The 17147-nt window shown below is 44.8% G+C and overlaps 1 protein-coding gene across 2 annotated transcripts in view; it reads right to left on the reverse strand.

Moving 5' to 3' along the window:
• Positions 1 to 17147, reverse strand: part of LOC139557411 (plexin-A1-like) — a 271441-nt gene that overhangs the window by 11853 nt on the left and 242441 nt on the right. Inside the window, exons 19-27 of one of the 2 annotated variants that reach the window (XM_071372182.1) lie at positions 16701 to 16844; positions 15083 to 15317; positions 11337 to 11479; positions 9154 to 9410; positions 6236 to 6302; positions 1039 to 1185; positions 658 to 817; positions 455 to 558; positions 225 to 321 (exon numbers count right to left, since the gene is read on the reverse strand). In XM_071372182.1, the coding sequence (XP_071228283.1) occupies positions 225 to 321; positions 455 to 558; positions 658 to 817; positions 1039 to 1185; positions 6236 to 6302; positions 9154 to 9410; positions 11337 to 11479; positions 15083 to 15317; positions 16701 to 16844 (1354 nt within the window). Of the gene's footprint in view, positions 1 to 224; positions 322 to 454; positions 559 to 657; positions 818 to 1038; positions 1186 to 6235; positions 6303 to 9153; positions 9411 to 11321; positions 11480 to 15082; positions 15318 to 16700; positions 16845 to 17147 lie in introns of both variants that reach the window. The other variant, XM_071372181.1, reaches the window with a different exon arrangement.

Genomic DNA, 17147 nt, shown 5'->3' on the forward strand with positions numbered 1-17147 from the left:
TAGCTATTGGTCTTCAGTCTTTGGAAGGAGGAATGAGCTGTCTGATGTAATGCCTGTCATTTCCGAGATGGTGAAAATGCCTATTGGTGGATTTATGGTTATCTCAGTTCAGAGAGGCTGAGAAAAATCTTGCTTACTACCAAGAAAGACAAACCAAGAGAGCAAAGAAAGGCAGAGATTGAGAGAGAAATTAAGAGAAAAAGAAAGATGAAGGAATGACTCACCATATCTGCTGAGAGACTTGGTGAAGGTAGAGGAGTTGGATATGTTGTAGGCTGAGTTCTGCTTTGGCACCAGAGCGATCACTGAGCCGTCCGTCACCTACAAGGAATGAAAAACAATGGTTTGTCTTATAAATGCTGTCCTGTCAATCACTCCATCCACTGTCTGTTTGCATAGATAAAACCGCCAGGCAGTACACCCCAGCCCACCCACCACCTCTCTCTCCTCTCACCTGATAGTGGGCCAGTGTGTTGAGGTGTTTCCAGTCATTGTCGATCTTTGTTGTGACATCCTCATCCTGAAGGATGATTCTGGCCATCCTGCCCTGACGCCACTCTGTGATGAGGAGGATAGGAGGATGAGAATAGATTGCACGCCAACGCACACACACTGTAAACACACACTGTAAACACAATCTCCTCCTGGTGTTCTTACCCAGGTCCATGTCCCCAGCCTTGGGTCTCTGGGAGTAGGGGCTGCCCTTGTACACTGCATCCAGCAGCTTCTCCTTCACCTGGGTGATGGTGTCACAGTTCAGCCCCTTCACCGTCACCTCCGGGGCGTTCTCGTTCTCCGGGTTCACACAGTGGAGTGTCTGACAGGGGTGGGAGGGGCAGAAATTAGGTCCAGCTCACGTCAGCTTACTTAGTTGGCATTTGCAGGAATTTGAGTCGCATACTCAAGAAGCAAGCACTAATTAAGGTCACTGAGGTAATGCAAAATCCTATCGCCCTTAATGCCTTCTCAAAGGTAAATCATATATTTGATCAAATATCATTATCGCCCTGTAAAATATGTATATTTGAGAGTACTAACCAGGGTCTTGTAGTCAATCTGCTGTCTGATGAGCTTGTCTTCACTGAGGGAGTAGCGCGCCTCTCCTGTGATGGAGTCTATAGGCCCCTTCTCCATCTGCTGCTTCATGGCACAGTACAGCATGAACAGAGGCTCGCCCGCACACTCCTAGAGACACATGGACACATGTCATCAGTGACAGGCAAGGGCTGTATCTATATCTTAACAGGTATGCATATAGCAATGGACATCTAAATTGTTAAAAGGTTTTCAAAACAATTATAATAAATGCAACAGATGGAAAATGAGATATTAATAGTGACTGAATTACAGCACATAAAACATTTTACTGGCACGGACAAATAATGAATGGAGTTCAGGAATTTGGGTGGGAATTCAGGTATTACATTTATTGTAAAATGTCTCCATTCATTTCTTAGAATGCACTCATAAATGTGACTCATTTCAGGAAACTAGGCGTATGTCACATGTCACTACTTCACAGGAGTGGCATTTGAACGTAAACATTTATTTTAGAACAAAATGCTTTTTTTTCACGTGCCTTAATAACAAACTTGTATTCCAATAAAATTGTTAAATTACGAGTCTAGTTTGGTTTAGCTACGAAAAAAGACAGGAACCTTCCCGCTAGCCATGATTGGCTGAGATAATGGATGGGCTGGACATGCGATGCGATGAGTTTGGATTGGTCTGCCATGTAGCTTGCTTCTGTCAATAACATGAGCTGTTCACTATGTGTTTGTTGACAGTCCTTTCTACTGTGCCGTTTTTGAAATATTTATTTTTTTAACCTTTATTTAACTAGGTAAGTCAGTTAAGAACAAATTCTTATTTACAATGACGGCCTACACTGGCCAAACCCGGAAGACACTGGGCCAATTGTGCGCCGCCCTATGGAACTCCCAGTCACAGCCAGTTGTGATACAGCCTGGATTCGAACCAGGGTGTCTGTTGTGACACCTCTAGCACTGAGATGCTGCACCACTTGGGAACCAATATAACATTAGCCAAAGTTTTGCTACTTTTCTCAACAACATTTATGCCCTGAATTTAGCAGGCACTATCGACAGGTCAGTTGGAAAAGATATAATGGGCTACTTTCTGCACACACCACGGTCAGTGTGAACCGGAGTGACTTGACACAAATCTGGCCAAACAAGATGTACTGTAGCTACAAACCAAACGGAGTTAAATGGTTCCAGTCTGCCGTGAATCATTCATCCATGTATACAGGTAAGAGTCTAGCTACATTTTCAAATATAAATTTCAAATTTTGTCAGAAGTTTTTATTGCAAGTTAAAGCATACTGTTAGTTAGCTAGCAAACTTTAGCTTGCTGGTTCGCTAGCTAACGTTACATGTGATCTGTGTAGAAATATTACTCGAATCAGAAATCCATTTGCATAGCTAGATATAGCCTAATGTTAGCTAGCTAACATTGAAGCTAGTTTGTTAGCTTTAGCTACCTGCAGATTCATACTACAGCTATGACAATGTTTGTATTGGTAGTAGTATGAGTTGAGATTATTCCGGTTAATTGTTTAGCTAGCTAGCTACATGTCTAAACAAAAGACTCCATTTCAGCCAGATTATTACATGACCTATCCGCTAGATGTTGCTGGGGTGTGGTTATATAATTTCCTTCACATGACCCATCAATTTAGACAAGTGTGTCGGGTAAGCATCATCTAATAATGATAAAATATTTTTTAAATATTTTAATCTGGACATTTTCTGTTTTTGATATTGCTACTATGCAAGTAACCACTTCACTGTACCGTTTACACCTTCTGTATCCTGTGTGTGTGACAAATAAACCTAGATTTGATTTGATATAGCGTGTTTACCACATGGCCTCGCATGTGAATGCTTAAAGAGATGGGTGGGGCTAAGGCTTAAGAGGGTGTGAACGATGCTGAATGGGTGTAGACAAAGAAGAGCTCTCCAGTAGGTGTACGTACCAAAACACTGAAGGGCCATTTTCTCAAAAGTGGGTTTACAAGTTTATCAGCTTTCAAAGCAGAATTACTTTCCCATTGTTCCTCAACTGCAGTGTATGATATACAATTTTCTAGCTCTGAATCTCTACTTTTATCCAATGTAAAAAACACAATTTCAAATTTTGCTACATAAGACCGAATCGAGGATTTACATAAATACACTGGGTGTATTTGCACATATGAAGACATTAACATAAAGGGGTGGAACAGGGCTGCAACAACCAAACACTTGCTCTGTCTACCCTACCATCACTCACCTGCTCTGTCTACCCTACCAGCACTCAACTTCTCTGTCTACCCTACCATCACTCACCTGCTCTGTCTACCCTACCATCACTCACCTGCTCTGTCTACCCTACCATCACTCACCTGCTCTGTCTACCCTACCATCACTCACCTGCTCTGTCTGCCCTACCATCACTCACCTGCTCTGTCTGCCCCACCATCACTCACCTGTGCTGTCTACCCTACCATCACTCACCTGCTCTGTCTACCCTACCATCACTCACCTGCTCTGTCTACCCTACCATCACTCACCTGTGCTGTCTACCCTACCATCACTCACCTGCTCTGTCTACCCTACCATCACTCACCTGTGCTGTCTACCCTACCATCACTCACCTGCTCTGTCTACCCTACCATCACTCACCTGCTCTGTCTACCCTACCATCACTCACCTGCTCTGTCTACCCTACCATCACTCACCCGCTCAGTCTACCCTACCATCACTTACCTGCTCAGTCTACCCTATCATCACTTACCTTCTCAGTTTACCCTACCATCACTCACCTTCTCAGTCTACCCTACCACCACTCACCTGTGCTGTCTACCCTACCATCACTCACCTGCTCTGTCTGCCCTACCATCACTCACCTGCTCTGTCTACCCTACCATCACTCACCTGTGCTGTCTACCCTACCATCACTCACCTGCTCTGTCTACCCTACCATCACTCACCTGCTCTGTCTACCCTACCATCACTCACCTGCTCTGTCTACCCTACCATCACTCACCTGTGCTGTCTACCCTACCATCACTCACCTGCTCTGTCTACCCTACCATCACTCACCTGCTCTGTCTACCCTACCATCACTCACCTGCTCTGTCTACCCTACCATCACTCACCTGCTCTGTCTGCCCTACCATCACTCACCTGCTCTGTCTACCCTACCATCACTCACCTGTGCTGTCTACCCTACCATCACTCACCTGCTCTGTCTACCCTACCATCACTCACCTGCTCTGTCTACCCTACCATCACTCACCTGCTCTGTCTACCCTACCATCACTCACCTGCTCTGTCTACCCTACCATCACTCACCTGTGCTGTCTAGACTGCCTCAATTACTGTTGTCACACACTCTTGCATAATTCAAGTGTGTCAATAGCAGGATACCCTCGGATTGGCTCTAGATTACACCTATCTAAACATACTTCACAGTTTTTTTGCGAGATCAGACATAACATCACTATAATCCAAGTGTTCATTTTCAGAAATGGTTTTATTTTAGCACATCTAATTTGTTAACATTTCAACCATATTAAACTTTTTTCAATTTCACAAAAATGGAACACATCAAAAAAAAAATATCTTTCTTCTCTTTCTTGTGATGCGTGTCGAGAAAGTGTGTTAAATCCCTGACTAAGCTTTATTGTTATTATACATGTAACGGAAAGCCGGCTCGGGCAAGAGTATAAAATAGTAAAATTAAAGCAATCTGGTGAGATGTACGTCACAAGTGGATTTTGCACCCCTCAAACACAGGAAATATGCTGGCAATGAGGCAACGCTGTGCTCCTGTGTCTTCTCACTGGCCTAGGGGACAGAGCGCTAGGCGCTCTCATATAAAGATTTTCTGCATTTTCACTATCACGTGCACTTGCCAGTCAATAGTGTCATTATCCCCAGCTCAGGCTCAAGAAAAAGTTTCCCTCTTAAAACGAGTATCAGTTTAGAGCAGAGTGACAGAGAGGGCGGCCAGGTGGCAGCTGAGTCTGAAACTAACAAGAGGTTAACGATTGAGAGAAAGTGCTTAGGAAGCTCTTCACCGTGTTAAAGATGCATGTGCCATTGTCGAGGATGAGAAAGAGAGAGATAACGAGAGAGAGAGAACACGAGCGAAAGAGAGAGAGGGAGAGAGAGAGAGAAAGAGAGAGATCGCTCTAAGTGCTTGATGGGGATGGCATTTATCTCTCCCACTTTTAAAACACACTCAAAACTCCTTACCCCCGCTCCACTATTTATCAGTAATGAAAAAGTGTCTTTAACGCAGAAGGTGAGAATTATGGACATGCATATGTGTGAGTTAAGGGAACACCCAGAGAGTGTGAGAGAGGTGGAGACTGAAGCTAGTTGGGAGAGAGGTGGAGACTGAAGCTAGTTGGGAGAGAGGTGGAGACTGAAGCTAGTTGGGAGAGAGGTGGAGACTGAAGCTAGTTGGGAGAGAGGTGGAGACTGAAGCTAGTTGGGAGAGAGTTGGAGACTGAAGCTAGTTGGGAGAGAGTTGGAGACTGAAGCTAGTTGGGAGAGAGGTGGAGACTGAAGCTAGTTGGGAGAGAGGTGGAGACTGAAGCTAGTTGGGAGAGAGGTGGAGACTGAAGCTAGTTGGGAGAAAGGTGGAGACAGGGCCTAGCTAACTGCTAAGTGGGATAGAGGTGGATCCAAATCTAGCGAAGTCTCCACCTCCAGTGTCCTCTCCTGGCTTCTACACAGCAGCGCAACTCTCTCTCTCTCCCCTCTGCCACCATATGCTGTTAACGTCTCGTTAGCATCTGCGCTAATTAACCAGACAGCTGCTAACGAGAGGGAACACGCATACATCAATCCCCTAGCCCTCGCCATGGCACGCTTGTCTGTGAAATTATCTTTAATTCCACATCCCGGCTTCATTAGGGGGTAATTGTACACTCTTCCAAGAGGAAGCGAGGGAGAGTGAGAAGAGAGAAGGTCCAGTCGAACGTCACACACACTCAGCTCCTAATGACCGCAGGCTAGAACATGTCCGTCAAAGAAATAATGACACTAAACAAAATAATGAAATAAAAAGAATGTCTCTCGTTGGAGCCTTAAGCAGACCGTACCCACCGATGCCTTTACTGCTGAAATACTAATAGTGTGCTAACTAATTACTATCCTCATAAAGCAATTATAAACAGGAGATGGGGAATATCTTTTTGTTGGTTTGATGGTGGACTTACCTTTAGGAACTTGTACAAGAGGAATGTGAACCAGTTGGTCAACATCTTCTCAGCGACAGATTCCGTTCTAACATTGAGATGGAAGACAAGAGGAGAATAAATTAGGCATCATAATTAAATAATCAACTGGAAGAAATTGCTGCTCTACCTCAAAACTAACCACGAACAAATCTGGTTTAAGGCAAAATTGACAAAAGCCAAGCTGTGATACTTCCGTGAGGGAAAAATACTTTATTCTCAACGCAAACAATCAATCTTCATTAAAAACAGACAATTACCATAATTGGGTAACTTCTCTCATTAATCATAAACCTGTCGCCTAAACGAATGAAGACCCCCGAAACGTCCCCCAGACGAGGAGCAATTAAAATCCACTGTAATTAGTGGACTTTATTTCTCCTAATAGCCAAAGAGGAAACCTGGGCAAACAGTTTGCTCCTCTTCCATTTCCCTTTTCTCCCCCTACAGCGGCTAGAAAAGGTACTTTCTCTCCTCAATTCTCTAGTTAATCTAAACTATAAGGGGGCACAGTGAGGACGGGTGATAGGAAGACAACTTCTCCAAAACACCCTTTGATTTGGCCATCTTGGGTTTAAGTCCTCCATCTAGGCTATGATTTGAGAGAACACAGAAATACAACATGTATTACTGTCTATATAAGAGTAGTAAGACAAGAAGATCATCAAGGCCCTCAGCCACCCGAGCCCCAGCCTGTTCACCACGCTACCATCCAGAAGGCGAGGTCAGTACAGGTGCATCACAGCTGGGACTGAAAAACAGCTTCTATCTCAAAGTCATCAGGTTGTTAAATAGTCACCACTAGCCAGCCTCCGCCCAGTACCCTGCCTTGAACTTTAGTCACTGTTACTAGCCAGCTACCACACGGTTACTCTACCATGCACATTAGAGGCTGCTGCTTATATACATAGACATGGTACACTGGTCACTTTAACAATGTTTACATACTGTTTTACCTATTTCATATGTACTGCAATCTCGTCAAGGCCTATCCTATTTAACTATTGCTATATACAGTGGGGAGAACAAGTATTTGATACACTGCCGATTTTGCAGGTTTTCCTACTTACAAAGCAACTGTGAGAGACGGAATCAAAAAAAATCCAGAAAATCACATTGTATGATTTTTAAGTAATTAATTTGCATTTTATTGCATGACATAAGTATTTGAAACATCAGAAAAGCAGAACTTAATATTTGGTACAGAAACCTTTGTTTGCAATTACAGAGATCATATGTTTCCTGTAGTTCTTGACCATGTTTGCACACACTGCAGCAGGGATTTTGGCCCACTCCTCCATACAGACCTTCTCCAGATCCTTCAGGTTTCGGGGCTGTCGCTGGGCAATACGGACTTTCAGCTCCCTCCAATTTTCTATTGGGTTCAGGTCTGGAGACTGGCTAGGCCACTCCAGGACCTTGAGATGCTTCTTACGGAGCCACTCCTTAGTTGCCCTGGCTGTGTATTTCGGGTCGTTGTCATGCTGGAAGACCCAGCCACGACCCATCTTCAATGCTCTTACTGAGGGAAGGAGGTTGTTCGCCAAGATCTCGCGATACATGGCCCCATCCATCCTCCCCTCAATACGGTGCAGTCGTCCTGTCCCCTTTGCAGAAAAGCATCCCCAAAGAATGATGTTTCCACCTCCATGCTTCACGGTTGGGATGGTGTTCTTGGGGTTGTACTCATCCTTCTTCTTCCTCCAAACACGGCGAGTGGAGTTTAGACCAAAAAGCTCTATTTTTTTCTCATCAGACCATATGACCTTCTCCCATTCCTCCTCTGGATCATCCAGATGGTTATTGGCAAACTTCAGACGGGCCTGGACATGGGCTGGCTTGAGCAGGAGGACCTTGCGTGCGCTGCAGGATTTGAATCCATGACGGCATAGTATGTTACTAATGGTTTTCTTTGAGACTGTGGTCCCAGCTCTCTTCAGGTCATTGACCAGGTCCTGCCGTGTAGTTCTGGGCTGATCCCTCACCTTCCTCATGATCATTGATGCCCCACGAGGTGAGATCTTGCATGGAGCCCCAGACCAAGGGTGATTGACCGTCATCTTCAACTTCTTCCATTTTCTAATAATTGCGCCAACAGTTGTTGCCTTCTCACCAAGCTGCTTGCCTATTGTCCTGTAGCCCATCCCAACCTTGTGCAGGTCTACAGTTTTATCCCTGATGTCCTTACACAGCTCTCTGGTCTTGGCCATTGTGGAGAGGTTGGAGTCTGTTTGATTGATTGTGTGGACAGGTGTCTGTTATACAGGTAATGAGTTCAAACAGGTGCAGTTAATACAGGTAATGAGTGGAGAACCGGAGGGCTTCTTAAAGAAAAACTAACAGGTCTGTGAGAGCCGGAATTCTTACTGGTTGGTAGGTGATCAAATACTTATGTCATGCAATAAAATGCTAATTAATTTTTCTGGATTTTTTGATTTTTGTTTTAGATTCCGTCTCTCACAGTTGAAGTGTACCTATGATAAAAATTACAGCCCTCTACGTGCTTTGTAAGTAGGGAAACCTGCAAAATCGGCAGTGTATCAAATACTTGTTCTCCCCACTGTATATTTATACTCCGGACTCTGACATTGCTTGTTCTAATATTTCTATATTTCATAATTCCATTCTTTTACTTTTTAGATGTGTGTATTGTTGTGTATTTTTAGATATTACTGCACTGTTGGAGCTACAGTAGAAACACAAGCATTTCGCTACACCCGCAATAACATCTGCTAAATATGTGTATGCGACCAATAAAATTTGATTGGATTTGAACAGTATTAAAAAATGTGTTAGAACAGGCAAATGTGTGAGTGTGTCAACAGACGAATGTGCGAATGTGTCAGTGGGTGAGTGTGTGAGTGTGTCGACGAACAAGTGTGTGAGTGTGTCCATCTCACCGGCGCAGCAGCAGCTTGGGGTGGTTCTTGCTCTCCAGGTTCTTGTCGATGAGGTCAGAGAGCAGCTGTTTAAGGACCCCCGTGGCGTACTCCATCTCCCCCTGCAGCGCAGTCATGATGAGCGACGCCACATTGCCACGGTCACGCATGGAGAAGGAGCGCTGCGCCTCCAGGGTGCGGATGAACGTCAACAGGAAGTGCTTCTTGGTGAGGAGCTGGCCAAACAGAGTCAGGGCCTTCTCCTGGTTGGCCTGGACCTGTCAACAACAACAGCATCAGACCAGGGGACTGGCTGTCACTTACACGTGTTGTCAATGTAATATATAAATATGTAAATATTTTGGAGTAGGGCTAATGGAAATAGTATAATGTACATAGATGGAGTAAGGCTATTGTAAATAATACATTACGTAAGCATACATTTATATCAAGCATGACTATGTCATGTATACAAGGCATGAGATGTTGCCCTATGAAGGAAATACATTGTTATTATTACATTCATGACCCTAGTTGCTTTTAAAGCCTGCAGTGCATTCTATCTTAGGAGCTGCTTCCTCAAATACCTTATGATCAATTTGCCATAAGTTGTCAGCAGAGCACAGGAGGAAACAGAAAGGAAAGGGAGAGGAAGAAGGGGGATGCACTGAGGCATAGAGAGGAGATGGCCGGTGCAGTGCTGTGCGTCGGGGGTGGCTGGGTGAGAGGCGAGGAGAGGGCCGGTGCAGTACTGTGCTGTGCGTCGGGGGTGGCTGGGTGAGAGGCGAGGAGAGGGCCGGTGCAGTACAGTGCTGTGCGTTGGGGGTGGCTGGGTGAGAGGCGAGGAGAGGGCCGGTGCAGTACTGTGCTGTGCGTTGGGGGTGGCTGGGTGAGAGGCGAGGAGAGGGCCGGTGCAGTACTGTGCTGTGCGTCGGGGGTGGCTGGGTGAGAGGCGAGGAGAGGGCCTGTGGGTCGGGGGTGGCTGGGTGAGAGGCGAGGAGAGGGCCTGTGCAGTGCAGTGCTGTGCTGTGCGTCCGGGGGTGGCTGGGTGAGAGGCGAGGGGAGGGCCGGTGCAGTGCAGTACTGTGCTGTGCGTCCGGGGGTGGCTGGGTGAGAGGCGAGGGGAGGGCCGGTGCAGTGCTGTGCTGTGCGTCGGGGGTGGCTGGGTGACAGAAGCTTGTTCCACAGGCTGCCATCTGTCACTTCTCATCAGCAACACTACACCCCCTCTAGACCTGACCCACAATCCGTCACTCTAACTCTCTCACACAGATGAGGCAGTGCTACTGGGTAGTGTCTCTTCAAAAGAGAGACAAACTTCTAGTATATTCTGCAAGGCTTATGGCATAATGTCATTCACAAACAACACCCAGTATGTGTTAATAAAAGGAAAAACAAGTCAAAGTACTGTCTTTGTCTTTATGAAAAAACATAAAAACATTCCTCCTCCACTAACCAATCCCCTGGCCCCATCCCCCCACCGACCTGTCTCCCATGATCCTCGTCTGCCCTCATAACTCTGACATACATTCAGTCCTGTAGACAATTGAGGACCGGCGTACCATACACCATACAGTGACTCCACAGAATCTCTCTTCCTTCCACTACACAGCCTAATAAAGTGTCTCAATTTTCCTCAGCTGAGCTAAATGAAATTCCAGGGCCTCTGGGGAGCAGGCTGGGTACTGTAGGTTGCTTTGGGGAGAGCAGCTACACAGAGCAATAAGGGATTGAGCCGTGTGTATGGACAGTTGATTACGCCTGGGACCCGAGGGGAAATTCGGTAGAAAAGAAACCCGGGCATAACAATAAAGATGTAATCCCTCCCCTTTAGAAGAGCCTGTGGTTGACAGGGCAGGTGGTGGAGACAGTCTCTACACTGTATTCCGACAGCCATTTGGATATATTTCATGGTAAACCAGGTGGGATTTAATGATTTACTTGTTTTTCCCACTGTAAAATAATATAAAATGATATATGAGTAATGTGTAATGACATTGATATTACATGCAGAAAAACATACTATGTGATGTGGCTAATGTATATAAAGTGGTATAGCCATAACATATTACCTAGATCATAGGTTCCTTTCATTATGCAGCCAGAGTATGGGGTATAGATATAGGTAGATATAGAATGATAGATATAGATGTTCTAGTCTACATGCTGCGGTGGCAGTGGTGGTGTACCTCCTTGACCCGTACCTCCATCTCCTTGAGCACGGGGTGGTCCTCGATGCCAGGGAACAGTACCCGCATGGCGTAGGTTCTGTATTCCAGGAAGGGAATGCCCGCTCCGTCCAGCTCCTGGGTCAACTCATGGATGTCTGTCTGCAGCTCTGCAAAGGCTGGGGATCACACAGAAAGACAGACACAGCGATTAGTACAACACAGGGCTGGCCTGACTGCTGCATTGGGTAAAAGAATGGACATAGAAAGGATATTCTGGATGTAGCGTATCTTCATTACACTGTACGTCAGTGGAACAACTGTGTGTTGCACAGTATTAATGTCACCAGCAATCATCTACCAGCGCACCAAATGGCTTCTAGAAAAAGACAGATGGATAGGCAATAAAATAGAATGTTGATTTCATTCTTCTGGTACAGTGTTTCTGAATTGAATCCATACTTGTTGGAAATTCAAGAGGAGAGCTAACCAAAATAAAATCATTACAGAAAAAGAGAGAGACGGAAAGAGAAAAAGAGAAAGCAAAGTTCATCTGAAAGAAAGTCAATTAATTGCATGAGTGGATAATTAATAAAGGAGCAATGCGTTCCATGCATCATTTCCTCCAGCTGTTATTGCCCTGCGTCGTCCGCTGGGACTCTAATAGTAGAGCAGATCCTCCCTCTGTGGGGGCTTCTCTACTTCAACCTACAGTACAGCAGACACTAACATATTATACAGACCACATTCCTACAGGGAAAAGGCAAGAATTCTATCAAAAATGAGAGGAGAAATGAAGGCTTTATTATCATGTACAACATACACGGTCCGTTCAGTATGGGTCCAGTTATTCATAGAGATAAAATAACTATTTCAATCTTGTACTATTTAAGTGGAAGGGTCGGTTTCCTTCTACTTTTAACGATTGGATAAAGGAACTTATGCAACACCTCAAGCTAGAGAAAAAAATCATACTCCGTTAGGGGATCTGCAATTACATTTAATAACATCTGGCAACCTTTCCTATCCTTTGTAGAAGACATGGACCCAGCTAATTTCACAACTCCATAAACCAGCCCAAATTAGAACTTGTATCATTCTTTTACTTAATATCTTTGTATTATTTGTACTATTTGATTATATTACTCATTGTATATGAGGGCCTGCTTTAAGTCTAGGTTTGAGGCTCTATTATAGCATGGGGGGGTTGGGGTGGGTTTGATTTGATTTGGTAGGGATCCATGTGTTTTGCCCTCTACCTGTTCTGTCTGAATGGAACAGCAGCTTTACATGAATCACTCTACAATGCCCGTCTGTGTTATCTGTATAATCATAAAAGATGACAAATAACAAATAAAAGAGGCAAAAATTATTTTGAGTTACTATTTTAAGTTATTATTTAAGAATTGTGAACATAAATTACTGGCAGAAAAGATGACTGGCTATGTCTAGACTTTCCATTGATTGAGTAAATAAAAGAGTTGTTCTTCACTCTATTGAGTTTGTTGTGTGTAAGCGCTGAGGCAAAGCCACCATTACATCCAGCAGAGTAAACTACACAGACGATCTTCTCCCCGTCAACAGTTGCAGCAGCATCTAATCTGTTAATGACTCATTAGCCGTGTGACCGTTAATGTAGTCTGTGTGTTTGTTTGGATTACACTGCTCTCTGATGGCCCTTCCAGCACGGTTCACTGAGCTCCACCTCTCCTATCATCCAATCCTCTCCCCTGCTGACTGACACTTAGTGTGACACGCCCAGCTCCCCGCTGCCAGGCCCACCCCACAGTCTGCTGGGGCATGGGGCGGGGACACAGCAATGCTCCACTTCCAAGTGGAGCTCAGGGTTTCTATACCAAACCTCCCAGCTACACAGACAGAGGTGTAGAATACTGTCACTATCTGGTGCTGCTGGTCTTTCAACAATGCTCATTATATCAGGTATACAAGTGGAGTAACAGCAGCTTTACATGAATCACTCTACAATGCCCCCTGTACTGTTCCATCTGACCCCACACAGTCCCTCTGTTCTCTCTCTCCCTGCCAGATTTCTCCTCCCTCTATCTCTGTATCCCTCAGTGTTTGGCCACAGGCTGTGCTATGGGCTGCGACTGACAAGGTTGTGACCCTCCGGACATCCAGCCACAGATAATGGCCAATTAGTCTCCGTCCATCTTTCGGATTACAGCAGGCAGGCAGAGCCCAACGCAGCAGAGACGCACTGCACCGCACAACGCCACAACACCAACAGGGTTGTCAGCACAACATAAACACACACACATTCTGAGGATACCGCGGCCACACCACCACCACAGAGCTTCAGGCCGGGCATCATCCACACCAACCTGTTACCATGACGACTGGACAGAGCGCAGCTACAGGATAGTGACATATCCACACAGATACAGAAGAAGAGAGTGATTATGAAATAGAGAGACAAAGAGAAAGAGTAAAAGAGAGAGACAAAGAGAAGAGAGACAGAGAAGAGTGAGAAAGAGGGAGAGAGAGAGAGAAGAGAGCGAGAAAAGAGAAAGAAAGAGAAGAGAGTGAGAGTGAGAGTGAGAGTGAGAGAGAGAGAGAGAGAGAGAGAGAGAGAGAGAGAGAGAGAGAGAGAGAGAGAGAGAGAGAGAGAGAGAGAGAGAGAGAGAGAGAGAGAGAGAGAGAGAGAGAAAAGAGTGAGCATTTTTATAAATATACACTACCGTTCAAAAGTTTGGGGTCACTAAGAAATGTCCTTGTTTTTGAAAGAAAAGCAAATGTTTTGTCCACCAGTCTCAACGTCAACAGTGATGAGACGACTTCGGGATGCTGTTGCAAAGAAAAGGCCATATCTCAGACTGGCCAATAAAAATAAAATATTAAGATGGGCAAAAGAAAACAGGCACTGGACAGAGGAACTATGCCTAGAAGGCCAGCATCCCGGAGTCGCCTCTTCACTGTTAACGTTGACACTGGTGTTTTGCGGGTACTATTTAATGAAGCTGCCAGTTGAGGACTTGTGAGGCATCTGTTTCTCAAACTAGACACTAATATACTTGTCCTCTTGCTCAGTTGTGCACCGGGCCCTCCCACTCTTCTTTCTATTCTGGTTAGAGCAGGTTTGCGCTGTTCTGTGAAGGGAGTAGTACACAGCGTTGTACAAGATCTTCAGTTTCTTGGCAATTTCTTGCATGGAATAGCCTTCATTTCTCAGAACAAGAATAGATTGACAAGTTTCAGAAGAAAGGTATTTGTTTCTGGCCATTTTGAGCCTGTAATCAAACCCACAAATGCTGATGCTCCAGATACTCAACTAGTCTAAAGGACAGTTTTATTGCTTCTTTATTCAGAACAACAGTTTTCAGCTGTGCTAACATAATTGCAAAAGGATTTTCTAATGATCAATTAGCCTTTTAAAATGATATACTTGGATTAGCTAACATAACGTGCCATTGGAACACAGGAGTGATGGTTGCTGATAATGGGCCTCTGTACGCCTATGTAGATATTCCATTAAATATCAGCCGTTTCCAGCTACAATAGTCATTTACAACATTAACAATGTCTACACTGTATTTCTGATCAATTTGATGTTATTTGAATGAACAAAAAAATAGATTTTCTTTCAAAAACAAGGACATTTCTAAGCGACTCCAAACTTTTGAACGGCAGTATATTAATATACTGTGTGTGTATAGACAGAGAGAGATAGAGAGAGGAAAAAAGAGTGAGACATTTTTTTAAATATACATATAGAGAGAGAGAGAGAAAAGAGAGAGAGAGAGAGTGTGTGTCTGTCATACCTTCTTTACACTCCAGGGCCACTCTGGACTCCAGGTTGTCCATCTGCAGCTGCAGACGTTTCAGGGTGCGGTCAGCATCACGGGACTTCCTCTTGTAGGCGATGAGCACAGCGATGATGACCAATAGCAACAGACCGCCACCTCCCCCGATGCCGATGATGGCGGGCAGCGTCAGCAGGCTATCTGAGTAGATCTGGAGAGTACCAGGGGAGTACTCGAACCCACCCACCCGGACCTGAAGACACACACACACACACACACACACACACACACACACACACACACACACACACACACACACACAGACAGAGAAACACGTCACAGAGTGTAATCAAACAAAGCAATCAGTACAGTGAAAGAGACTTCCCCTCAGGAACCAAACTCATTAATAGGAGTAAAACACTGGGAATGGGTTCTAACAAACAACATTTACATAAACGCAGCAGGTCTGACAGAACCCATTACTGGAATATCTCAAATCAAGGTATTCACTGGGGGGTTGATAAGGGTTTAGATGAACTATGATTACTGCACTTTAAAGTAGAGCCTCATCAAGTTAACACAGCCAAAGAATGTTAGACTTATAAAATTGGGTTGTTTTGGTTCAGGTGCTAAAAGTTCCTCCTGTTGATGACATAGGTTCTAAACATCATCTATTTTATTTTAGAAACCGGGTCGTTCGAGCCCTGGATGCTGATGGCCGTGGTATAAGAGACAATATACCATGAGTATGACGCAAAACTACTTGTTTACTGTTCTAATTACGTTGGTAACCAGTTTATAATAGCAATAAGGCACATCGGGGGTTTGTGGTATATGGCCAATACACCACAGCTAAGGGCTGTATCCAGACACTCCGCGTTGTGTCGTGCTTAAGAACAGCCCATAGCCGTGGTTATTGGCCATATACCACACCCCCGCGGGCCTTATTGCTTAATTGTATTGACAAGGAAGGGACTGAAGAGAACAAAAAAACATAAAGGCCAAATACATTTCTTAGAAAACTCGCAGGGGGCACAGCCACCAACACACAGTTGTGCATCTGAGGGAGCAAACAAAACAACACACCCACACACTCACACACACGCGGCTGCACCCATCCAGAGACACAGACTTGTGGGGTCCCCTGTATGTAGGTCATTTTACAGAGGGAATACAACACATAGCTGTGCCCTTCTTCCCAGCCCACCACACACACACGGACTATTCAATATTCAACATGACATTTAGTTACGGGGAAAAAATCCAGCTCCAAGCCTACTGGTAGCTTGGAAAGCCTTCATATTGAATTACATGGATGCATTGTCAGTACTTTCAAGGTATTCCAGACTAGTAAATGTCACACAGACAGTGTGACTAGAGAGGCGAGTAGAGGTACGTTTGGAGGGGACTGTGTGGGAGTATTTGAGGATATTTAGAGAGAGTAGCCTTTGCACATAAAAAAATAAATACTATTTTGAACTGAAATCACATGAAATGTAGAATTTTACTGAACAAAATGAACTGATGGAATTAAAATATAAGAATACATGTTAGGTAAAGCCCAGTGAAGATGAGGGAGATAGTGTGAACTCAGTCCAAAGAGAGTCTGTTATGTGAAATGGTGTCGAGTGCCCACCGTGACTTTGTGCTGTCCGGTGAGGTTGGGCCATTCACACAGCAGCTGGGTTTCAGAGAGGGTTAGCACACAGGGGGTCTCCCCGATGAACACTGTGTAGTTCAACCTGGAGTTACCAGGGGCCGCAGGGATAAGGTTACGACCCTGAGGGGACAAACAGAAACACAATGTCAAACTTTAATCAACATGGCACAGCCTTTCATCCATGGCTAGGAACAGTATAATGAACCTCGTCTTCAACCAGTCAGGCAACTCCCAGGATCCAAGGCTGCTAGCGGACAAGTCTGAAGCTGGCTCCAATGTTGGAGGATACAAGAATTCTATTTGACAAAAGTTTCAGGAAAACTTCACATTTTTTCTTATTTGTTTTCCAAGTGTCTGTCTCTATGCCACGGTGTAAGAACGAGGGCATTGTCTGACAGATCTGTAGCCTTCAACTACAGAGAG

This window comes from Salvelinus alpinus, chromosome 28, assembly GCF_045679555.1.
Source record: "Salvelinus alpinus chromosome 28, SLU_Salpinus.1, whole genome shotgun sequence".
NCBI lineage: Eukaryota > Metazoa > Chordata > Actinopteri > Salmoniformes > Salmonidae > Salvelinus > Salvelinus alpinus.